General features: G+C 38.3%; 1 protein-coding gene across 3 annotated transcripts in view; it reads left to right on the forward strand.

Moving 5' to 3' along the window:
- Nucleotides 1-26,219, forward strand: part of LOC126232230 (uncharacterized) — a 205,206-nt gene that overhangs the window by 172,840 nt on the left and 6,147 nt on the right. For 2 of the 3 annotated variants that reach the window (XM_049942525.1, XM_049942527.1), the window contains one exon: nt 4,734-7,362. In XM_049942525.1, coding sequence (XP_049798482.1) covers nt 4,734-4,905 — 172 coding nt within the window. In that variant the 3' untranslated portion in view covers nt 4,906-7,362. Of the gene's footprint in view, nt 1-4,733; nt 7,363-26,219 lie in introns of those variants that run through there. The other variant, XM_049942526.1, reaches the window with a different exon arrangement.

The following is a 26,219-nucleotide window of genomic DNA, read 5'->3' on the forward strand; positions in this document are numbered from 1 at the left end:
GCCGTACACCACTGGTGATCGTCGAGGGGACACTGAATAGTGCACGGTACATCCAAACCGTCATCGAACCCATCGTTCTACCATTCCTAGACCGGCAAGGGAACTTGCTGTTCCAACAGGACAATGCACGTCCGCATGTATCCCGTGCCACCCAACGTGCTCTAGAAGGTGTAAGTCAACTACCCTGGCCAGCAAGATCTCCGGATCTGTCCCCCATTGAGCATGTTTGGGACTGGATGAAGCGTCGTCTCACGCGGTCTGCACGTCCAGCACGAACGCTGGTCCAACTGAGGCGCCAGGTGGAAATGGCATGGCAAGCCGTTCCACAGGACTACATCCAGCATCTCAACGAGCGTCTCCATGGGAGAATAGCAGCCTGCATTGCTGCGAAAGGTGGATATACACTGTACTAGTGCCGACATTGTGCATGCTCTGTTGCCTGTGTCTATGTGCCTGTGGTTCTGTCAGTGTGATCATGTGATGTATCTGACCCCAGGAATGTGTCAATAAAGTTTCCCCTTCCTGGGACAATGAATTCACGGTGTTCTTATTTCAATTTCCAGGAGTGTATAATGCAATACGACATAAGCGAACGAAAGTAACCAAAGTAGACTAATTTTCATGTCGAACGACCACTCACTTCAGCTACTGTTCGAATAGTAAAAATGGCAGCATTAAGTCTTCGAACAAGATCCTGAATGTGGGCTTTCCACGACTGTCTACTATCTATCTGAACACCGGGAAATTTGAACTGTTCAGTTTCACTAATCATATGCCCTTTCTGTGAAGTTAAAACATCGGGTTTTGTTGAATTGTGTGTTAGGAACTGTATAACTGAGTCTTACTGTGATTTAGCGTTAGTTCATTTTCCACAAGCCACGAACTTAGGTCATGAACTGGACTATCTGAAACCGAGCCAATGTTGCACACAACATCCTTCACTACCAAGCTAGTGTCATCAGCAAACAGAAATATTTTAGAGTTGCCCGTAATACTAGAGGGCATATCATTTATATAGGTAAGGAACATGAGTGGCCCCAACACTGATCCCTGCGGCACCGTACCGCACTCACGCCCCACATCACAGCCATTTTCAACACTGTGAATAATGACCTTTTGCTGTCTGTTGTTAAAGTAAGAGGTGAACCAGTTGTGAGCTACGCTCCATATTCTGTAATGGTCTAACTTCTGGAGCAATATTTTGTGATCGATAAGCGCCGTAGTTAAATCTAAAACTTATGCCTAGCGCTCCAAGTCTTTTGTTTAGCCCATCCAGTACCTCAGAGAGGAAAGAGAATATAGTATTTTCAGTTGTTAAACGACTTATAAAGCCGAACTGTACATTTGATAGCATTTGTGAATAATCAAAAAAATTTTTCGTAATTTTGTGTAGTGCTAGTGCTTTAAAATTAACGAATGTTCATATAGTGACATTCTAGCGTAGTGGTTAGCGTATCAGTCTGGTATGCCGAATCTCGTCAGGTGCTTGAAAATATTTTATTTTCAAATGGTTATCGAAATGCCTGTGATCATTATTTTCATTCTGTTAGAAATATATTACTTTTTTAAATTCCTAATCGTTTTCAGGTGACTTTAATCATGGTATTAACTTTTTCATTTGCTCTTATTTTTTCTTCCTGTCTTTGTGTTTTCGTTTGGACTCTTTGTGCATTTGATTTCAATTATTTTTATTTATCTGTCACAATATTTATAATTGTGAAAATGTTGATTTGTTGGTCAAAAAACAAAACGCGAAATAACCTGTTTGTATTGGCTGGCCAATAGCGTTGAATACGTATTTTTCGTTATGCAGAAGAAGTACATTTTTTTGGATGTTAATCTTCATACAGACAATTAAAATACACATTCCTATTGTGCTATGGAAAGAATAATGCAGATGAACATTTAAATGAAAGAAGGGATTATAAATAAATGCGCAAAATGAGGAGTTGATGTAATGAATGCAATAACGTGGACGAAAATATAACATGATCTACTCAAAATTAATAAAAAAAAATTAAAATCACATGCGCAAAGATTCCAAATGGAAAAAAAGAATAGGAAGAAAAAATGAAAAAAAAGGATAGGAAGAAAAAATGTAAAAGTTAATTCCATGATTGAAATCACGTGACAAAGGTTTAGAAATTTAAAAAATTACGTTTAAACAAATTAATAGAACAAAAATAATGATCAAAGTCAACAGGCTCATATGATAACCACTACACGACAATACCGTCTATTTTAAGCTCTAGCACATCAATCAAAATTACTAATTTTCTTTCGTCGATTACTCGCAAAGGAATGCCCACCACAATGGATAGCGGCAGGGTGAGATACCTTGGACCCTAAACTACACAACCATACAGATGGTTTGAAAATCTCGACCCCATTCCTGGGGATCTCTCCTTGTTCGACCAGAAGTGTTTCATTTAAAGTACACTGATTAGTCACTGTAACAACACCCACATCTATCAGCACCTGCCATCTTTGCAATTGGAACTGGTGCTTTCTTCTTTAACTCTGGAGTGGTCGAAGTAGATGTCTGCCGTGTGGGGGATATTGGTTTGATTCATAGTAAGGTAAGGCCAAAGAAGTAGGATAAAGAAGTGTTCAGGAGTGAACAAATAAGTTTGAAATTATGTGCAGGTATGAATACTGTGGTAGTGAGTACCTTAGTAGGCAGTTCATTTGAGAGGAATCAACATCTATAAAAAGATTTATCACAGAAGTTGGAAAGAAAAATATAAATACAGGAAAGGTAACAGCGAAGAAATCGTAGATAACAAACGAATACTGATTGATGAAAGAAGGAGTTACAAAAATGTTGAGGTAAATACAAGCAACTTACGAACGAAATAAACGGAGAGTGCAGGTAAACTAAGGCGAAATGGCTGGATGAAAAGTGAAGAATCCGGAATAGAAATGATTGTCGGAAAGACTGACTCAGCGTACAGAAAGTCCAGATAGCCTGTGGTGAAATGAAAAGCAAGGCATGTCCTCCCATGACAAACGTCAATCCTGCACACATAGACATGTGTTGTGCAGTAAATAAGCTCTCTCACCCTTATCTTTAAAACATCGCGTGTTCGAGGTGGCAGCAGGTCGTGTGGTTCCAGAATTTACGTGGAAATTCTCGAATCACTACAGTTGCTATAACTCATATGTTGCCACTCTGTGCTTACTGCCCAGTGGTAGCCAACACAGTGCTCTGTGGTCGCTTTCATATAATTCACACAAGTTTTACTTAAAAGTAGATGGTGACATTACACCTAGAAGAAGACATCGTAGGTACTGCTGCGTTTGCTTAACCACACATCCCGACATATTCTTCAGCACTTGTTCCCAGTGGATCGCAAACTCTTTTAAGCCCACCTGGCTCCATTAAGACTACATTACCCGCTCCTGTAATGACTGAATATTGTCTATGAGTGCAATGCACACCAATTACTTTGAGTGGGTGGTGTGGTTAGCTCATGCAGACCCCAGGAATTTTTTTTGTTTAGTTTAGGTATTTCTAACACTGAAGTTCTGCAGGGATTTGTATCTTTCAGACTGTGTGCTCTGCACAGTGGTTGTGCTTACGACAGGTAAGACTGTGACCATAGACCAATTTTTCTTTCAGTGGGGACTGAACTCCACCATACTGATTGCAATAAGTGACCTATACTGGGTGAAAGCGTAGAGTCAAACCTTGCTAAAGTACAGAATGAGTACTGCTGCAACAATTATTCAGATCTTGATCTGGGTTGCAGCAGCTCATTGTTAACTTCTATTCAGCTTTTTAACTGTTTTAGCCTTGAAATATTAATAACTATTAAGATTAAGTTGATTATAAGACTTTATTTTATTTTTGCTCTCTAGTATTGAAATAAAAACTAGATGTATGATGACCCCACCATACCAATAGCGCAACAAAAACTTCACTACACTAGTTATGGGTTAAATGTCACCTTAGCCAGAAATACCACTGGAGTCAGGTCCAGTGAACGTCGAGACCACACTACAGGACCTCCTCAACCAATGCATTACCTGTGAAACATTGCGGTGTGGTACCAGTACACAGACCATAGAAAATGTGATGGTGTCTCGTTGTACGTAAACCAAAGTCGTTCTTTTTCTGTAAGGGTAACATTCTCCAATTGTGCTGGTGATTCATCACACAGAAATCCGTGATATACGACACAAGTTTATCTGTTTGGTAAAATGTTTTGCTTGATGATTCTGTCACTGACAATTCACGCTAGTACATTCATACTGAAGCGATCCTGATCCTTCGCCTCCATGACTGCATGAAGATTTGCGTCTGTCCACATTTGCGTATTTTAGTAATTTTCTATGCAATCTCTTGTGAATGCTATGTGCACCACCAAGTACTACACATTACTCATTACAAATACAATAGCGTACAAGTGAACAGGTACTGTTTACCAGACATTATTATAGCAACATTTTCTTTTAGTTTTGATCAATATTACCTCTTGTAGGAACATAACACTTTTTCAAAACACCATATATATTTCGTGGACATTTTTTTTTTTTTTTGCTTAGTATGAGCTTGCCATCTGAGCCCTTAAAATTCATACAGTCGATTCTTTTTTCTCTGAAGATCTGTTTAAATTTTCCTGTAGCCAACATGGATCTTGTTCCACAGAAAACATCTCTGCTCTGAATTTTGTAGATTTGTATTTTTTACACATGTGACCACAGTGTGATGTGTTGCTGTTTTTGTCCAGGAAACCTGTGCAAGTGAGCTCACGGATCAGTCTGGTGGACCCAGATCCCGCGTCTGACAGCCACAGGCAGCGCCGTGCTGATGTTGACAGTGACTCTGATGCTGTGTCGCTCACACCTGACGATGTGCTGCGCCGACGCCGACGAAACGCCTCCAGTAAGGATGAGCTCTGACCCTGGGCCAAAACACTCAGATCCCTTGGGCAGACTCCATTCCCTTTTAATGAGGTGTAGTGGGCTCCTGACTCAAAGACAACAATTAACTCTCGCAGGGCATTTGGTGTGCAGCTATCAAACACATAATGCAGAGATCAACATAATTAAAAACAGAATATTTACATACAAGCAGGCAATTTGTAATCAAAGATGTTAAATTGTTTCTACTTCCTATAAATCAGTAACTAAATACACCTCAAGGACTGAGTCACATGACTCAGTAATGAGAGGATTCATTCATTTCTTCATAGCAGTGTTAAGGTTCAATAGTCCTTCATGTTTGTATTTTCAGTCTCTGTAAATTTCTTGCAGAAAGTCATTTTCCTGCTTAGCCTGCAGTTTTATTTTTGAAATGAACAATATATTTTGTTATGCAGAAATTACCTAGTTTCTCCCCCCTTGGGCACTATCAGCCTACACCAGAATAAAAACTGTTATGCTTACAGCACATTGTATTCGACGCTTAAATATGTGGAGAAAGAGCAATATGTGATAGAGTTCATAATAAGAGCTATGCACAACCATCGTATGTATGGACACAATCATCACAGATAATAAGACCGTAAGTAAAATGAAAAAAGTGCAACCATTAAGTAGGTTTTGTCACTCTGTGAGCATAAATAACACAAAAATAAGTTAACATAACTATGATGATACACTTGTGATACTAAATTGGTCGACACATATCCTATTTTATTTTAACTCTACTGATTAGGGGTTTATGGAGTCTCAACATCTAAGGTCATCTGTCTCCTGTCCATCACAGAATCAGTGTACCCATGTGTCTGCATCTAGAGTAAATGCTGTGTGCAAGTGTCATAAAGTTTTTGAGATGTGAAGTGGGATGTAGGTACGAGTCTGTATTCACCTAGTGGGTTGTGGGAAACCACCTAAAAGCCATATCCAGGCTGATTGGCACACTAGCCCTCATCATTAATCTGTGGGCAGATTCGAACCATGGTCATCACACCTTCCTGTGTCCTAGAACTGGTCACTTTAAAACATACTGCTATCTAGGCTGGTTATTTCATTTTAAGATGTTGATCGTTTTATGTGTGTCTTCACTCTAATATTTACACTCATGTATCTTAATATGTTTATATATTCTGTTCAACGAGCAAACCCACATTATGGTTGACCTTTTAACAATGTACATATAGACTTCACACGTAGGACACTTGTGCCCATACTTATAGTCATGTAAAACTGCTATTAGGGCGCAGTCACCTGTTGCTTGTCTGCCATATTCGTTTTTCCATCATCTCGTCACTAGCAAACCTGTAAGCAGAACAATGTTGTTGCTTGATAATGCGCAAGGGGATGAAATTGGCAATTCTCAGGCACTGAAATAAAGTCTTTATTTAAAAATAAAATGCTACGTATCAAAATGATTGCCTTTAATAAACGTTATTAAGGAACAAGAAATTTCACTTATTGCTTTTTTGTTGTGACCACTTCAGTAGAACTTCTAACCTTATGTCAGATCTGTATCAAAAATCTGAAATACCATAGTTGAAGCTTGATCTTCATCTGTCTTCCATTTTAAACTATAAACATTGATCAGAATAGTTCTTATTATTATGATTACAATGCAGAGTAAGGCCTTCCCTATAAGAAATATACGGAAAATTAAATAATTAAAAAATCATGAAATTATATCTGTATAGCTCCATAAACTGTATTAGTTTCGTTTTTATACAGATTGTAAGTAGTCACTTTGAGCTAAAGAAAGAATGGAAGTGACTCTGTACCATCATCAAAACACTCATTTCATATTTCCCACAAACGTTTTCTTACATTTCATCATGCAGCAGTGTGAGACAGAAACCGGCAGCATAGATTTATTGAATATGGCAACTGTCTGTATCACATATTTCCAGTGTGTTATTCATAGCAAAACATGACTATCATGAGCGAGAATTCTGCAGGAAACATAAATTAACAAGGTTATATGAAAAATCTCTGTTGTAAGTACTTCCTTATTTTGAAATGACAAATGATCATTGACTCACTTATTATTAACAATTCAAATGCTTAGCTTTGATTATCAGCATTGAAGGCCAACTGCATATGTGAGTATTAACAAAGGGAAAGTAGCCATGTAATAAGTATTACAAAACATTACTTTACTGGCTCATACTTAAATTTAGTCATATTGACAGAAATTGTTTGTACTCAGGTGAGACACAATAGTAAATATAAATACTTAAAGTAAATGCAATGGTTTTCAAAAGAGTGTATGCTCATTTCACATTTCAAATTAGTAATCCTGCCTATTATGAAACAGCCATACTCATTTTTGGAATGTGGTTCTTCAGTTATAGAGCAGTGAGAGTTTTAATGCATCACTTAACATGGACCTGTCAGAATACATCTGCAGTACATAAACTGTAAATACTATTTTACCTTCAAAAGAATTACCAAAGGAAAATTATTGAGGAGTTGGTCCTTGTATTTTGTTATTTTCTTGCCTCAGTTGCTATTCCTAGAAATACCACACTCATTTAAAGTTATCTAATTAACAAATAGTTAATTTTATCATTTCTGAGTCTCTTACTTGTTGAAAATTACATTTTCACAGATATAACATAGTGTAATGTACTCGAAATACTTTTTTACGTAGATTTCATACACCTCCACAAAAGAATAAACATGAAACTTAGTTTTTTTCTGACTTATGTTTAACAATTTTATTGAGTGGGCTTTAGATGTAATGCTTCTCTGGGTTACAATAGCTGTTGATGAGGAGCTGGTATTTTGTTTAAGGTACCATTTCAATATTTAGATGATCTACAAAAACTGGGAGATCTAATCAGATTGCTCAAAAGCATTTACAGTGAAAAACTGATGTTAACTGCCTCATACTTCATGATTGCAAAGGTCTAGAAAATAGTTTCAACAATCAAAGTTGCACCAAATTAAACTGTTATGACTTTTAAAGTGAAATTTAATGTGGTATTTATGCTAATACATGTGCAGAGTTCTGCATATAACGCTTGGTAACACTAAAAGAAATAAGAAACAGTTGCTTAGTTCTTAGGTACCATCATAATAAAGTTTTTGTCACTGTTCACTTTGATTGCAATACTGTCACTGTTTTCAGTGTTGTCTCCATAACACACTGTGAATGAAAAACAATCAGGTAATATTTTCCTTATATTGATGATACATAAACCCTCTAGGAAAATGAATTAATGTCTGATTCAGTTTCCTATTACATTTAAAATTTGTTGTGTTATTTGCATGACTTCCTTTGGTTTTAGCCAGGACCTTTCCTTTGACTTAACTACACAAACAGTAAACCATTACCTTTAGCTATTAACGGGTCTTATCATATTTAATATAATTTGAAGTCTAATTTCACTTACCTTAACAGAATGACATACACATACTGTACCTAGCAAGAATCAGTTGTGTGTTGCTACATGTGGTACTCTTCTGCGATTTCTGGTATTGGCAAAACAGCCCATTATCTATTGTCTGACTATAGTTAAATGGTCTGTCAGAGTGCTCAGTCCATATGGAAGAACATATTGAGTCACATAGTGCGCACGCGCCCCCCCTCCCCCCCCACACACACACTCACTCACTTTGTTCTCAGTTGGATGGGGATTTGTGTTACATTTATATGTAAACTAAACAATGAAGTCATTAGTTACAATAAAACAAAATATTTTAATGTTGACATGATTGCTTTAATATTCCAAGAGGCATAAAAGTAGCAGGAGATATGATACAAACAACTCAATATGCAGATGAACAAGCAGTGTTCTGAGAACCAGGGGAAGAAATATAATTTATAATGGAATATATCGTAAAAATTCTGAAATTTATGGAACAATGATAATGTAGGAAAAACCAAAATAATAACAATCAGTGAACTTAAAGATACTGTTAAAATAACGTTTGGAAGGAAGACCTTAGAAAAAAGTAAGAGCTTTCAGATGCTATGGAAGTTTGGTGGCATAAAATGGAAGCTAGTTGGAGAAAATAGGAGGCAGATAATTTATGGATAAAAGATATTTTAAAGCAGTGAAACGTATTTTGACTGACAAAAGAACAGGTAGAGATAAGACAAACATATGCAAAGGTGTAGTGTTATATGGGAGTGACTCGTGGACAATTGAAGATAAAGTGGAAAATTATTTGGACAGTTTTGAACTTTGGAGTGGATAAAAATGGAATCAAAATGAAATGGACAGACAGAATGATGTGTGAACAAATAGTTCTAAGAATAAAAAAAGGAACATAAGGGATGGAAATGACAGAATGAGGAAAACATGTTGACTGGACGTATGAATATTGGAATTACAAAGAAATTACCTACAGTGAAAACTCATCAAAAGAAAGATTGCACAGAATTCTTGGAATCTGAGAATGGACAAAGTTAGCAATGGAGGCACAAGGCAGTGGAAAGTGGAAAGCATCAAGTCCATAGATTTAAAAAAAACTTTTCATGCTCTTATATTTTCCTTTATCCAGTGTTTCATTTCGCATCCATGTGAGGCATACTGCTCTGATTGTATGTCAAAATGCACATAACTTAACTGAAAGGATTTACTAGTATCTTATCACATCTGTACTTACAGTGGAATTGCTCTTGTAGTACTAAAATTTAAATATGCTCACATAATGGAATTTTCCGATAATTTATTCACATTTTTTATACATGTCTTAAAAATAAACATGTACATCCATAAATAATGAGATCATTAACTAGATTAGATACTGATGAATGATACTATCTCAACTGACAGGTAAGTGAAGTTAATAATTATTAATTGTGGTCTCTACATATTTATTACTAAATTATGAAAATTTTTATGTGGTATACTGGATATTAAGTGTGGTATCATCATATAGTGTCATGTAAGTTACAGACCAGTATAACTTACAGGGAATGCAAAATAACTGTCTTTGAAATAGCTGAAACTTTTAGCTTCTGACAATCCGGTATGAACGTTTGTGAATTTAGCGAGAACTTTGTCATGTATACTTTTTTGCCTTTTAAAATTTTGTAAGTTTGTTCCATAGTCTACATTACTCATGCATGAAGTAAATGACCACAAGAAATATCAATAAACAGCATGAGAGGTGTTGCCCTAAACCATAAAATTTATATATCATTTATGTGATGCATACAGTGAAATAAAATTATCAGAAACGTGTTTTCTCAGAGTCCAAACTCTGACAAAGTCACTGGCAAATTTGGTATCACTTTATATACCTGATGTTAAGATAGGCTCCAAAACTATTAATATTTAATTAACGTAATATTATATCCACATGAGGCAGAGATTTGATTGTGGATTTCAAATAGCATTGATTACTTATGGTTTGTACATCAAAATTTCTTCAGAGACGTGACAAGCATTTGATGAAACAGATCTTATACTGAAACTTCCTGGCAGATTAAAACTGTGGGCCGGACCGAGACTCGAACTTGGGACCTTTGCCTTTCGCAGGCAAGTGCTCTATCCTTTCTTTCAGGAGTGCTAGTTCTGCAAGGTTCGCAGGAGAGCTTCTGTAAAGTTTGGAAAGTAGGAGACGAGGTACTGGCAGAAGTAAAGTTGTGAGGACGGGGCGTGAGTCATGCTTGGGTAGCTCAGTTGGTAGAGCACTTGCCCGCGGAAGGCAAAGGTCCCTAGTTCGAGTCTCGGTCCAGCACACAGTTTTAATCTACCAGGAAGTTTCATATCAGTGTACACTCTGCTGCAGAGTGAAAATCTCTTTCTGGAGATCTTATACTGTTTGCTAAAACTTATAGAATACCAAACTTTTAGCGTAAAAGGAACGTTATGTTGCTTATAATTGTTTCAGAATTATGTGTTACAACATTAATTGTAAGACAATGAAGCACAGTTGTTACTAGTGTTGGATAAAAATCAATGGCAACACTAAAGTAACATGAAGGATGTGCATCCAATGGTATGTGCCCTGTATGTGGCTGGTGACAGAAGGTCAGTTGAGGTAGTACAGTGAGCAGCAATGGCTTTGAGTCAGTATTAGCGTGTACTGAAAGTACAGAAGGCCAGATCAAGTACCCAAACAGCATATTTAGGAAACATGAAAAACATGTGTAGATCAAGACTGAAGTGGCACATGATCTGTGTGCACAATGGTGTTTCCAGGGACAGTATGAGGCATGTGGTGATGCAACATTGCCATTGTATGTACTGGTGGAATGGGTCAAAATGTTTTGGGATAGGAGCGATGTCATTCACGATTGGCCCAGTCAATGGAAATGCTCTGGTTCTCCTCGCCCACAGAACATGTGCCATGAATCAGCTGATCACAAAGTGATGGTTATTTTCCCATATAATTCTCATGGGTTAATCCTGCACAGGGGTAGACAGAACATGTGCCATGAGTTAGCTGATCACAAAGTGATGGTTATTTTCCCATATAATTATCATGGGTTAATCCTGCACAGGGGTAGACAGTCACTGCATCGTACTACTGCTCTTTCTTGTGACATCATCTTTGTCCTAAACTGACATAGTGAACCCTGTGCAGGTGCTCTTGAAGGAAGTCAATCACAATATGTTCACGATGGGGGCGCGAATTGTCGTCCATGATGATCAGTGCCTCGCCAATATACTGCCCACATGGTTTTACTATCGGTCGGAGGTTGGCATTCGTGTAATGTTCAGCTGTTACAGTACCTTCCATGACCACCAGCAGTGTACGTCGGCCCCACATAATGCCACCCCAAAACAGCAGGGAACCTCCACCTTGCTGTACTAGCTGCACAGTGTGTCTTAGGCATTCAGCCTGACTGGGTTGCCTCCAAACATGTCTCCGACAATTGTCCGGTTGAAGGTGTATGTGACACTCATCAATGAAGAGAACGTGATGCCAATCCTGAGCAGTCATTTGACATGTTGTCGGGCCCATCTGTACCATGCTGCATGGTGTCGCAGTTGTAAAGATGGACCCTGACATGGCCGTTGGGAGTGAAGTTGCGCATCGTGCAGCCTATTGTGCTCAGTTTGAGTAGTAACAGGACGTCCTCTGGCTGCATGAAAAGCATTATTCAACATGGTTACTCCGAGCCATAACCCATAGGTAGCCGTCATCCACAGCAGTAGTAGCCCTCGGGCGGCCTGAGTGAGGCATGTCATCGACAGTTACTGCCTCTCTTCTCCATGTCTGAACAACATTGCTTTGGTTCACTCCGAGATGCCTGGACACTTCCCTTGTTGAGAGCCCTTCCTGGCACAAAGTAACAATGCAGATGCGATCAAACCCGTGGGTTTGACCATCTAGGCACGGTGAAACTACAGGCAACACGAGCTGTGTACCTTCTTCCTGGTGGAATGACTGGGACTGGTCGGCTGTCGGGCCCCATCAGTCTAATAGGCGCTGCTCATCCATGGTTGTTTACATCTTTGGGCGGGTTTAGTGATTTCCCTGAACAGTCAAAGAGACTGTGTGATACCATATCCACAGTCAACATCTCTCTTCAGGAGTTCTCTTAACTGGGGTGATGCAAAACTTTTTTGATGTGTGTATTTGCATAAAAAGTAGCTAGGATGATTGCAGGTACTAGTAGATGGGAACAATGGCAGGAGGGTGTCCACAATGAGGAAATCAAACTGGGAATGAACTCTATAGATGTAGCAGTCAGAGCGAACAGGCTTAGATGGTGGGGTCATGTTACACATGGGAGAAGCAAGGTTACCCAAGAGACTCATGGGTTCAGCAGTAGAGGGTAGGAGGAGTCGGGGTAGACCAAGGAGAAGATACCTGGATTTGGTTAAGAATAATTTTGAAGTAATAGGCTTAACATCAGAAGAGGCACCAATGTTAGCACTGAATAGGGGATCATGGAGGAATTTTATAACGGGGACTCCAGACTGAACACTGAAAGGCATAATCAGTCTTAAATGATGATGATGATGATGATGGTGTATTTGCATAGCAGACCATTATTTGATGTATCCCAGCGCCACCGGCAGACATCTGCATGAAGTTTGTTATTGGTGGTGAACGTCATACCCCACATAAATTCTTTCATTGCGTCAATAGGGTATAGTCGCTAGAGATCAGATCCGGTGAACATGGAGGATGTGGCATCACAGTAAATCCTAGTCCATTCATGGTAGCAATGTTCTGGCAATTGAATTGTGGCTGCACATTGTCATGTTGGAGCAGAACACCATGGCCACATTGTCTGTGGTAGCATTGTTGAGTGTTTTTGGAGTTCGTGCAGTAAACTGCAATCCTGATCAATGCTGAAGGTCATATTAGGAGGGAGCAAGACTGCCAGCAGTATCCCTTCCTGATCACAGAACATTGCTGCCATTTGTTTCTGCATTACTGGCCCCAGTCATGGCTCCCTGGGGCAAGGGCTCCCAGTATGATTCCACTACATAGATTTGCGTTTTCTTTTTGGAGTCTCATGGAAGAGCCATAAATCACTGACAGTGACCAGTCACATAAAGAAATCCCGTGTATCTACACTGTACTGTTGCACCAACCTTTGGCTTACCTCCACAAATTTCTGTTTCTGTGCAATGGTGAGAAAATGGGGCATCCATTGTGCACACAGCTTGAAATCCTCGGGGGATGATGGTATTGGGTTCCCCATAATAGAGCATTGCCTTCTCCAGTTCATCAAACACGATTCGCCTGTGCCCCATTATCAGTTCATTGACACTGGGCATTCATTGGTTGGTGTGGCTGGTGGTTGCCTGGATGCATAGTGCTTTATGTTTTCCAGCACAGCCTGTGCTGTCTCTGTACTCTGGCAACCAACAAAACATGGATCTGTGACCTTGTGCAGTTACCCCACATGTGGCTACTGAGTTCTTGTGTATGTCTAAAGCAGTCACTTCATCCCTTCAAGAACCTACACTGTTTACTGTTGCCCATGCTTGTCTGCTGCAATATTGCCTTATCAATGTCCACCAGCATACTTAATGCTGCTGCAATATACCACTATACCACCATATGATGGTGCTAGACAGTACTAAGCCTGTCTTCATGCATAAATCGACACACATTTCAAACTGCTACTTTGCAGGCGTTATATGAGGAGTGCCAATCAATACTGAATGAACTAAATGTACTAACAAGGCTACGGAAGGCTGTCAAGACAGTGTGTCATGGGAAATTGTTCAACAATGGGTTTATGCTCCACGGCAATGGCCCAGCAGATTCTGTATATTTCACACATTTTGCTTCTTTGGACCATCAGATTTTGTCTCAGTCCCTGTATTCTCCTGATGGTGCCCACTGACTTTTTACTTTTTTGTTATATGAAGAAATAGTTGTGTGGAGGCATTTCCAAAATGATGATGAACTGATTTTCAAAGTGAAATGGTTCCTGAACAGCCAAAATGCAGACTTGTACAACCAAGGTCTCCGCCAAGTCATTCAGCGAACAAAAAACTGTGTTATATTGAAGTTTGAATACATAGAAAAGGACCTACAACACCATCTAGTTAATTTTTTTAGGATAATAATTAGGGCAAATCGTCAGCTGTACTGACATAAACAGTGTTCACGTCCATGAGTGGTTAAAAGCTAAAATGACTTTCTCTTCTACTATAATAATTTTAACAGTCACACTGTGTTCATGTCATGAGGCTCCAGTCAGAGCCCAAACATTACTTTTAACATTTAAGTTATGCAGTCGCTAATGTAAGTGTAACTTGCCCATATTCTTTAGACTAAGATTGTTTTGTAAAAATTCTTATATATAATTCTTATATATAAATACAGAAAAACTGGAGGATAAGATTTATGATGATTTTTTTTTTTTTTTAGAAGTAGGGCGCTCGTTATTTGCATTTTTCTACTCAGTACACACAAAAAAGATTCTCATGGCTGTATTAAGGGTCTTATAATTATATTATGATTATATAATAGTAGGATGATAAATACAAACTGGCAGGGCAAATGGACGTTAGAAGACTTAAGAAAAGATGGACAGACAATTTGTGAAGATGTAAGTAGGCTCAGTGCCTAATCCATGAAGTGTAAGATAAGAAAAATGACGACAAGAAGGACTATATTTTGTGTCAGAGGAAAGCATCAGTAGTCATCATAGCTCCTATTTCAGCTGTTGATGTCCATATAAATCTTCTGCTGTACAAAAAAGGAAAATCATTTTTTATGTGTGGCCTCCTTGCGTTACAAAACCACACTATTTTTAGTACTGTACCATTTTCATTCTTGTTTACTTTCCACTTCTAAAAAAAGAGTTTTTCCAATACATCAACATGTCACCTAGAAACATTGTATTAGTGTTTTATTTTGAAAGGTTATTTTGTATAATAACAGTACTTTCTGTGAACATTTTTTTCATTTATGAACTGCAGGAAATAAATTACCAGACTCACTGTACGATTTATGAAAAGTGAATGTAGTAAGGTAGTAGGTTTCACACATAGTTAGAATACTATAGAGAGGCAGCACAATGACCAGAGTGAAGCAAACTGAACAAAAGTTGCTTTTCCAGAAGTAAAAAAAAAGAGGGCGGGCATGATGTCAGACAGAGAAAGATAATGTGTCTAACAAATAAGGGATAATGTTCAGCTAACAATATTTAGCAATTATGGCCAGAGAGGATTTTACTCCTAACACTTGATATACATGATATTTCTGCAGTTACTGTAACAAATACATACAAGTACTTCTGTACCAAACGATATAGGACCAGTCTTCATGTGGTTTAATACACCTTCAGCATACTTAGCCATGCAATACAGAAAAATTCAACAATCAGTTGCAGATATGTGTCCGGGTTCGATTCCCGGCAGGGTCAGGGATTTTCTCTACCTCGTGATGACTGGGTGTTGTGTGATGTCCTTAGGTTAGTTAGGTTTAAGTAGTTCTAAGTTCTAGGGGACTGACAACATAGATGTTAAATCCCATAGTGCTCAGAGCCATTTGAACCATTTTTTTGCAGATATGTGTGACCCACAAGTTCAGGAGAAGAGAGTTAAAAGAAGGTTCTCTTAAGGGGATACGGAATCGGATTTTGGGTTAAAAAATCGAATTTTTTTTTATTGGCGTATTATATTCTGCCATGTTTCCTCTTTAAAATGACGTATCATACATAGCTCTACTACAATTATAACTATTTTATTTTTATATATTTGTGAGATCGGGTATTGCGCTTTAGTTATACACGTCTCTCGTGGCTGACCATGAACTTTTTGGCAGTACCTTTAAAGTGACATGAATTCAAATATCCCGGTTTCCAGCGACTATTTATACACTAGTTGCCCGAAAATGTTTCTCTCTGGTTTCCTCAAGTTACTCTTTGACTTTGTGGCGGGACTGTTTTGTAAACAGTGTGATATAAGAAAGTAGTTGTTGTTGAGTTATTTCGTATTTAGTGCTTCATTTTTCGCAGTGAAAATGCCTAGAGCTAAAGCAAAAGTATTTAAAAAGCGTGTGAACTGGCAAAAGAAAAGAAATAATGATTCATTAGCAAAGCAAAGCAGTTCATCATCATCACTGTTGGAAAATGTGAATCCACTTATTACTGATTTGCCGAACGAACTTACACCAAATGAAAACAGTGCTTCTCATAAAAAACTAAGAGATTTGGAAGAGAAATATAATTTACTTGATAGAGGGAATGAAGTTTTTGAACTCATTGATACGAATATATTGTGTGAAGCTCTTGAAAACAGTTTGTGCTGCAAAAAATGTCATGGAAACGTTTCTCTGAAAGTAGAATCCCATGTTGGCCTGGCTGCCCAGTTTAATTTAATATGCAGTGTTTGTAAATACAGCTGTAAGTTTCCAAGTTCGGTTTCAGTAACTGTAAATAATGGATACAAGAAAACTGAACTTTATAGTGTAAATATTAGGTTAGTTTATGGATTGCGAGCAATTGGTAAGGGCAAAGCAGCTGGTGATATGCTATGTGGTGTTCTAAATCTTCCAAGTGCACCTTCAAAGTTTGAAGCTTACAATTATGTACTAGGATCTGCAGTTGAAGATGTAGCACAGAAGTCAATGCAGGTTGCTGTGGAAGAAGCAGTGGAAGAAAATGACGGCAGTCGTGACCTCACAGTGGCGTTTGATGGCACGTGGCAGAAAAGGGGCCACACCTCCAACAATGGTGTTGTAACAGCAACTAGTGTTGATACTGGCAAGGTTATTGATGTTGCAATAATGTCTAAATACTGTAGGTGCACAGGCAGGCTGAAAAATGAACACAGTGATGACTGTATTGCTAATTATTATGGTAGTAGTGGTGGCATGGAGGTTGCTGGGGTGAAGAAAATTTTTCATCGCTCTTCACAGTGGTATAATGTTCGCTATGTCAAATATCTGGGAGATGGTGACTCTAAAGCATTCAAAGAAGTTTTGGAAAGCAAACCATATGGGAACAGTGTAAATATAAGCAAACTTGAATGTATAGGACATGTGCAGAAGAGAATGGGTGCCAGGCTGAGAAGGTTAAAATCAGTTATGAAAGGGAAAAAACTAGATGATGGGAAAACCTTGGATGGCAGAGGAAGATTGACTGATTCCATAATAGACCACATTCAGAACTGCTATGGCCTTGCAATCAGGCAAAATACAGGCAATCTTGAAGAAATGAGGAGAGCTATATGGGCTTTATATTTCCACACCGCATCCACGGATGAGCATCCACAACATGGTTTGTGCCCCAAAGGTGAAAACAGCTGGTGTAAATACAATAGGGGACTAACAACAGGAGAGAAATACATTCACCACCACAGTCTACCATCAGCCATCATGGCAGAAATAAAGCCCATTTTCAGAGATCTGGCTGACAGAAGTCTTCTGATGAAATGTCTTCACGGAAAAACGCAGAACCCCAACGAGTGCTTGAATAGTGTGATATGGCATCGTCTCCCAAAAACAGTGTTTGTCGGAATTAATACACTACATTTTGGTGTGTATGATGCTGTGGCAACCTTCAATCTTGGAAATATAACTAAATGCCAGGTCCTTCAAAAGTTGGGTATGTGTGTTGGTTCCCGTACGGTACGTGCTATGTTCTTTTTAGATCAGCACAGACTAAGGCATGCTGATAATATAATCAAGACATTAGTGAAAAAAGCAAGACAGGTGCAGAGGGGTGCCAAAAGAAGACTTGAAGATGATTATGAAGACTGTGAAGGGGGTATTAGCTACGGATCAGGAATGTTTTAATCTTCTTTCTCCGTTTCCCGTAAGTTTACTTTTTACTTCATCTAGGAACATTATCTCAGGTACTGGTCAACCTAGAAGTCTGAAATTTTTATGACGTAGTGACATAGGTCCCTATTACATACTGAAACAACGATTTTTTAATTACTTGATTTACAAAAGACTTAGGGGTGATAGTCTAGTAAAAAGCGATGGAAAAAATTTACTTAAAAATAAATGTACAATATCTCTGTAAGAAAATACTTTGACAATAAACTGTTGTTTCAGTATTGTTGTAACATATGAATGCACATACAGTAAAATTTTTACCTCTCTGTCTCCAGTAGTTTGTGAGAAAATGTTCCCTATAGTAGGCATATATTAACATTGCGGGGATAGGTGATTCCGTATCCCCTTAAAAGTTTGCTTCTGTATAAACAGTATTTTAAATTTTTATTCGAAGCAAGTGAAATAAACTGTATGCTACATGGATCAAATATGTAAACTCCGACCCAGGGATCAGCTACATCACGACACGACCCATCCAGCCAGTAGAATATACGACGAAGTTACTGGATGATTGTGAGTTTGTGAAACTAATACTTGAGACAGAGCCCAGCTAAACTAACGTCGTAATGAACTGGTTAACCACCTGCTCATTACATGGATCCAAACTTCGCAAAATGACCACTCATGTATAAAAGCATACCAAGATTGTTTGTTAGAGTAGTTTGCACTTTTTACTTTGCATACTAAGGATTCATGTTTATAATCTAAGACAAGTATCTGTTCATAAGATATTATAGGCCCATCTGTCTGTAAACATATTATTTAATGGGAAAGCACACTGAACATAAAAATTCCAGAAAGTAACATAACCAATTAATGGAGTAACACGTACTGCAACTGTCAAAAACTAAATCATTTATTTTATAAAACGCCTTCCTTCGAGCAAATTTGTTTTCAGTCAGAACAATAACTTACACTATTATGCTACAGACATTTCAAAAATGTTTTCAAAGTGTGATGCTAGCCTTTGTCAGACTTCTCTACCATCAAAAAATTCTTGGAATATCATATGGGCTAAGTTATATACTGTGGAAACCTTGGGTGAAACAAGCCTTATTACACATGTAAACAAATACATCAATGCACACAAAACACATCACAGTTACAGAATATATGTAAATATATCCACTTCAGTCCTTTATTGAGATACACTGCTTGAAAGTTTCTCAGAAACAACTGACACTTGCTAAGGAACAACTACAAATTGCCATGGAAGAACTGACAATTTCTACAGAATGCTCAACCAATTATAGTACAAGGAAATGTAGAGGGCAGGGAGTGGTAATTGCAGTGAAACACGTGTATGAATGCTCTGTGTGCATTCAACAATTCATTCAGTATAATTTTTGACAAATGTGGTTGTGGAACTGATTAATGCTACATTCCTTGTGGTACAGTAACATGTTTCCAAGATATCATTTAAGTGTTTATGACTGGACAAGCAATTGGTTGGCTCGATGTTGGTCACAGTGTCACTACTGTGGCCACAATAATGCTGAAGGTGGAAATGCTATGTGAAAAGAAGCCAGTGGTTGTAGATGGACCACCACACAGCAAGAGGATCAATACTTAGCCCTACTGGTGAAGAGGAACAGACACCTCACTCCTATTCAGATCACTGCAGGCCTCGTAGCTGCAGCCCGAACACTTATCTCCACCAGAAACAGAAGTCTGGCTGGTTTGTATGCTTGGGAGCCTGTTAAATGCATCCCACTTCAAGCACCCCATCGCTATGAAAGAGTTCTTTGGTGCAGGAAGCAAATTGGTTGGGGTCAGCAACAGTGGTCCAGAGTGATGTTCTCTAACGAATCTTGTTTCACTGTGGCAAGTGATTCTGGTCACCAGTTAGTGTGGAGAGAGAGAAGAACACATTATATGCCACAGAATGTTCATGAACATCATTGGTATGGCCTAGGCGTTATGGTGTAGACAGGCTTTATCCACAATGGCCAAACACTGCTGTCTGTCTTTGCCTGAGATACTGTTAACAGCACTGCAATATTGCAGGGAGAATATTCTGGTCCATGTCAGAGTGTTTAAGGGTGCCGCAGGATTAAAATTTCTGTTTATGGAGAACAGTACTCACCCACATAAGACTTCTGAGGTGTCAGACACACTGGAAAGTGAAAATATCGAAGGTATCGAATGACCTATATACTCTCAGGACCTAAGCACTACACATTATGCCTCAGGTGCTCTTGGCAGACGTGGTTTTCAATAAACGCCCCCTCCCTGAACTGTGCAAGAGCTGAAAACCGTCTTGAGACAGGAGTGGGACTACATCTCCCAAGGACTCCTTAAGAGTGCAAAATATGGGTTAGTGCCTGAGGAGAGAAGTTAGTTACAGAGAGTCCCATATCGATGTGTATGTTGGAAGTCTGACCTGTGTCAGAGATGAACGTACGAACATTATCCTGCTTTCCCATGTGTTGAAATTCATACCATTTTTAGTTATAAATATATCACTCCACCTTTTTTATGTATGTATTGTGTTTCATGTTGTCCATCATTGCCTTTGATTATTTCTGTCCAACAATGTCTCTGTTCAATAGTAATTGTTAGGCAGTGTATGTGAGTTTTATTATGTTCTTAGCACATAGCAGGCACGACTCCAAAAAGAAGTTCACCAGTCGTGTAGCTTACAAAACCACACACGCTCTCTCTTGCTTTCAAAACACTCGCAGAAAGACTTCCTGAAACATGGTGGCTAATAGCATGTTCTGGCACTACAGGAAGTGCTGAATACCATAGCGCAGTTTCTCTCTGTATTCTCTGTCGTTTTGGTTTCATGTGATAATTGATTAGGAGGACTCGCATTAGAAATATTTGGTAATGAAACGACCAAAACACACACACACGAAACTGTACTTCAGAATCTTCTAATAGATTATTTATTTGTTTCATTTCGGAATTACTTAGCTCTTGTTAAACCTGCATTTTACCGAGAGTAATAGTTAATAATTTATTATCAACTGATTCAAGCAATAATACTTTGGAAATCGTATGTGCTTTAAAAACTTGTTGTGATGAACAATAATTTACCTTCTTCCAATGCCTCATTTTCCTTCAAATAATTCAATATATGTAGTGTGTGCAAACAGATGTAAAGTGATGAGGGCACCAATAAATCTACTAAGCAGTCTCGGAAATGTTTTTGCTATTATAACTGAGATACATGTTTCTAACTCATACACTGCGTTGATGTCAAAGGCATTTGGTTTTCATTGTATCGCTTCGTCTGAAGTTGACTGATAAGGTTTCTGCTCCTTCATTTCCACCTGTGGAGAAAACACAGCTCTCAGAAACGCGTAAAAAGTAGGAAGTAGAACTAATCAACTGAATTATCACCTAGTAGCTACCACATTTATGTGTAGCAGAATATTTATCTTCGGTTTGGCTGGCTGGCTCTGAGCACTATGGGACTTAACTTCTGAGGTCATTAGTCCCCTAGAACGTAGAACTACTTAAACCTAATTAACCTAAGGACATCACACACATCCATGCCCAAGGCAGGATTCAAACCTGCGACCGTAGCGGTCGCGCGGTTCCCGACTGAAGCGCCTAGAACTGCTCGGCCACAGCGACTGGCTATCTAGGTGCGATTTGCATGAAAATGCCATGACACAAAACGGCCATTTGGATGCACTTTAATACCTTTTCAGATGTCTTGACCACACTTTTTATTATTCCCAAAATCACCTTACGGGTTTCGACATTCCGTAATTTTCTAAGGCTATAAAATACAACACAAAACTGGTATCAGAATATATGAAAGTATGTTACATTTCTACATGAATTGGAGATGTAGTGTAATGAGTAGAATATGGCTTCTAGCTTAGCAGTGTTATTTCAGTCACATACATTGTATCTCACAAACATTCTCAATCATGAGACAAGTGCAAATTGCTACCAAGGGACAAAGTGCAAGCCAAGTGGACTAAATTGCTAGGCGGCTCTGGATACATAATATACGCTGCATTTGTTTGTTTTCAAACTGCATTTTTGTCAGTACATCGTATAAAACAATTCCATCACCAGACAATTCATGAAAAGTAATCATACGATGTTTTACAAAAGATATTTCCTTACAAAACAATATGTAACAGGTCTTTTGAGTGGTCTAAAATAGTACATTGGAAGAATACGTTGAGTGGTGCAATGTACATGAGGCCAACTATCTAGTGACAAATATTTTTTTTTTCTTTTTTGTGTAGAACTTACAGTTTGCCTACACAGACATAAGAGGCTGAGCAGCCGTACCATCCTAATCTCGAAGAGCTGCCCTCCAGGACAGAGGGCTGGCTGCAGCTTAAGTGTCTCCGGCGGTAGCCCGCCGTTTGTTAGGCGCCTAAGTCTACACCAGTAGACATGGGGTGAGCAGCAATCCTGCTGTGGACGGAGGCCAGGTCTTGTGGTGACTGCTTGTGGAACCGTGCCACCCCATCGAGCAGCACAGACTTCGTAGATGGTGCCACCAGAGTGTGGTACCTTTGACTAAATACGATGGGAATTTACGCAGGTTTGATGTGTACTTGTTTGGTGAAGTGCTGCTTTCAGCCATGTACGCCATAAGAAGTCCGTGGCTCGGGTGTGTAGCAACTGACCCTGTGATGCCACAGCCAACCTGCTTTCCTGCTGTGTTGTCTTTGTTTTTTGGTGATGCTTCTTGCCTGGCTTGCAATGTGGAAACTGGCTGGTGGTGTTGCTGCTGCATCTGATGTGATGGTGTTTGGTCAGCTCCATGATCGTCCACTCCCTGGACCATTGCAACAGCCATGGTAACGTCACTACATTACCCAATAGTGTTGAAAGATAGTGGTGGCACTACAGAAAGGTCAGCTTTCATTACTCAGATGCACAATACACATGGATACAAACGAATCATAACAGGCCAAAGTTTCCAGATATTGTACTGTATATGACAAAATCTGAAATGAAAATGTGGCATTTACATATTTAAATACTGGAAATTACATGCCCACCACTTATAAGACGTTACTTCTGTTGTTCACATGGTTTTTTAACTGTCTTCCGCGTGGTTTACTTGTTGCAGTTTATTGATATTTTTTTTTAGGTTATTTAGCATTTCGTTTCAGGATCAGAAATTGATATTTTGCATTGATTCCTCAGAGTTCTCAGTGATCTACGAACATCACTTAAATCACCTTCAACACGACCACATCTCTCCAGCTTTAGACTACACGTTCTGTGCAAAACAGAAAGCTCATATACATCTACAATGAAAGTATCTGAACACACATCTAATATGCCTTTCAACATGAACCAAGCAAGAGCAGTCACCATAACAGTAGGAACAATCAACTTTCCATGGTCACATTCAACAATGAAGTCATTCAGCATGGATGATTAAATTTCCTTAGAAGATTGCAGCCAGGAGGTGTAAATCTCCCTCGTAATTTTAAAGGGAAGTTCCTTCTTTTTGGAATAACCAGATATGAACATCAGTACACACAAAAAACTTTTGGTATCTTTATATATCAAGATTCTTCTGTAACAGCACAGAATATTTTTCAAGATTCACAGACTCATCAAATGTGCCAGCATAAGGAAACAGAGTTCTCAGAGGGAGATTTTTATTCAAAGAATTAAGCAGTACTATATCTCTGAATCTCAATGTTCCTCATTTCCTAGCATTTGGATATAACTTACATAGTAATTTGCACCACTAAGTTGATGATAACAGCTAAATCTACCTTCAAGATGGTCATTCTGAAACTCACATGGCAATATGTAATTTTGTACATGGATGGTATCTGTTCTTTCGGGCTTGCATGTCCAGAAGGACAGACAAGATTGATTCAAACAGCAGTTGTATATGATAAATTACTAAAGAAATATTTGACATTTAGCAAATTTTCATCCACCGCTGCTGAGTTCGCTCAATGCCCCACTGAAGCTAAAAAGACAGATATTTTCGACAAATGTAGAATTTGATTTGTAATGTTGAGATCCATATGGAATCACAACTAAAAATGCATCAGAAATTTTGATTAATGTGTGAAAAGTCTGAGGACTTAAATATTGTGAAGTAGGATTACTCTGTCGACAGTTTCTCACCCATAATGATGTTTTCCTTAAAAAGTGTAACTCTAAGTAACTATTGATCCTGTAGATTCCCTGTACTGATTGTTAAATCTTTGACATTCATATTCACATTTTACATTGGCGATGTGCCACCAGCTACAAATCATTTGTATGAATGGTGCTGTGGATTCAGACTGTGGAAAACTTGTTTTTCTAGAATTAAAAACCTTTAAAGCAACTACAGTTTTTCCAGATAAAACCTTGACTGCTAGGTTAACAATTTGATTCCCAATATTGTAAGGAAATAGGGCCTTATGTGACAACAAATGACTACTTTACTAATGACTCCTTATTTTTCTGTGCATCCATTCCAAATACACAAAAGCTGAAGTAACTAAAGGTAAAAGCTTTCGAAGGCAGGGAACTTCAACACCCTCTCAGGCTTAGCAGTCCCACCTTTTATGGATAAATTTCAGCATATGTACAATGTGAGAAATTTCAGTTTCTAATATTGTTAACAGGATGAGAAATATAAGGCTTCAGAACACCAATAAGAATAAATATCTTATAACTTTTTCGATCTACTGCATTATTTTCCATTACTGACACAGTAAATCCAGCTTTCTCTACATAACTATTTACATTTAAGAACATACAATGCAGCTGTGCTGCAGTGAAATTGCTGACAAGTTTTATCGACACAACAGCTTTGAATTTTGAAACGACATTGGATATTATGAAAACCTGGTATGTTGTTACTACATCACTGTCATCAGTTTTACAGGCACCATAATTGTATTTCCTTAAAAGATCAAGTGAGGTTCAATGTAAAGTTCATCCAGGAGCATGTTTACCACTATTAATTCACGATCTTAAAAATATTTTTGTTAATCTTCAGGTAATCTGTACTACCATCTGCAGTGAAACCATTTAAGTCAAACTTTATCGGCTTCCTTACATTGCTTGAGGGCAACAGATGCTTATACGAATAACCACTAGTGTGCAAAGCAGCATATGTTGATGGTTAATGTACATTAAGAGAAGCTGGCAATAACAATGTATTCCCACTGTACCTGCGTCTGTTGTCATTTTTAGTTCGAAACTGGATGTTTCAGTTATCATTCACAACTGCGAACAACCATTACCTGAAAAACTCTCCTCTGACGTATTCACCGTATTTAGAACAATAGCTTGGATGTTTAAGATGTCTTCTTTAGACACTATTGGTTCAACATATTAAATTAGACTATCCAACACATGCTTAGATTTTAATGACACATATTCGTTGGACATTTCATGCTAGGTAATTTTATACTTTGTCAAGGAACGTAGGACACTCAATCACTCAATCACTGATGTAATAATTTTTGGGTATTTCATCACTAGTAGCAATAAAAACAGCACTATCTTTTGGCTACTCTGAATACTGCAGTAATGTTTCTTGTGTATATGGGTAGCACTTGACAAAATATTTGTACAAATCTCACAAATTGTTAGTAGCATTCTGATATTCATACCACCTATAATCTTCCAGGATTCACACCACTGCTGTTTTTAAAATTACCATATATAGCGTTACATAATTTTCTGCGTGATGGTCCATCTGTTGTCAGGTATCATGGCAGGTTGAGGAAACCTGATGGCACTGCATTTCGTTTCCGCTTTGGATAAATCCTTACGAAAGTCTTTAATACTCCATCAACTGTAAATTGTTCTCTTTTTACTTTGCTCTATCATTAAAATGCTTTATGCATATTAAAGGCTTCTTCAGCTTTGTGATATCAGTGGGAATTTTTCTCAGAAACATTTTCTTTAGGTCTCCATCACTGAGCAAAGAAAATATGCCGACTGTTTCATTTTGTGGTCTATGATTGCTTTTACAGCCACCCATTGTACAGCACCTCAACATTTTCATTGTCTGAAAAATACAAAGTAAATAGACACAATTTCGAAAAGTATTTGTATATATTTGGTTAATTTATACAATAAATTACAATATAACTTTGAAGCAAGATCCTTGATAACACTCATTG

This window comes from Schistocerca nitens, unplaced genomic scaffold (assembly GCF_023898315.1).
Source record: "Schistocerca nitens isolate TAMUIC-IGC-003100 unplaced genomic scaffold, iqSchNite1.1 HiC_scaffold_466, whole genome shotgun sequence".
NCBI classification, from domain to species: Eukaryota; Metazoa; Arthropoda; class Insecta; order Orthoptera; family Acrididae; genus Schistocerca; species Schistocerca nitens.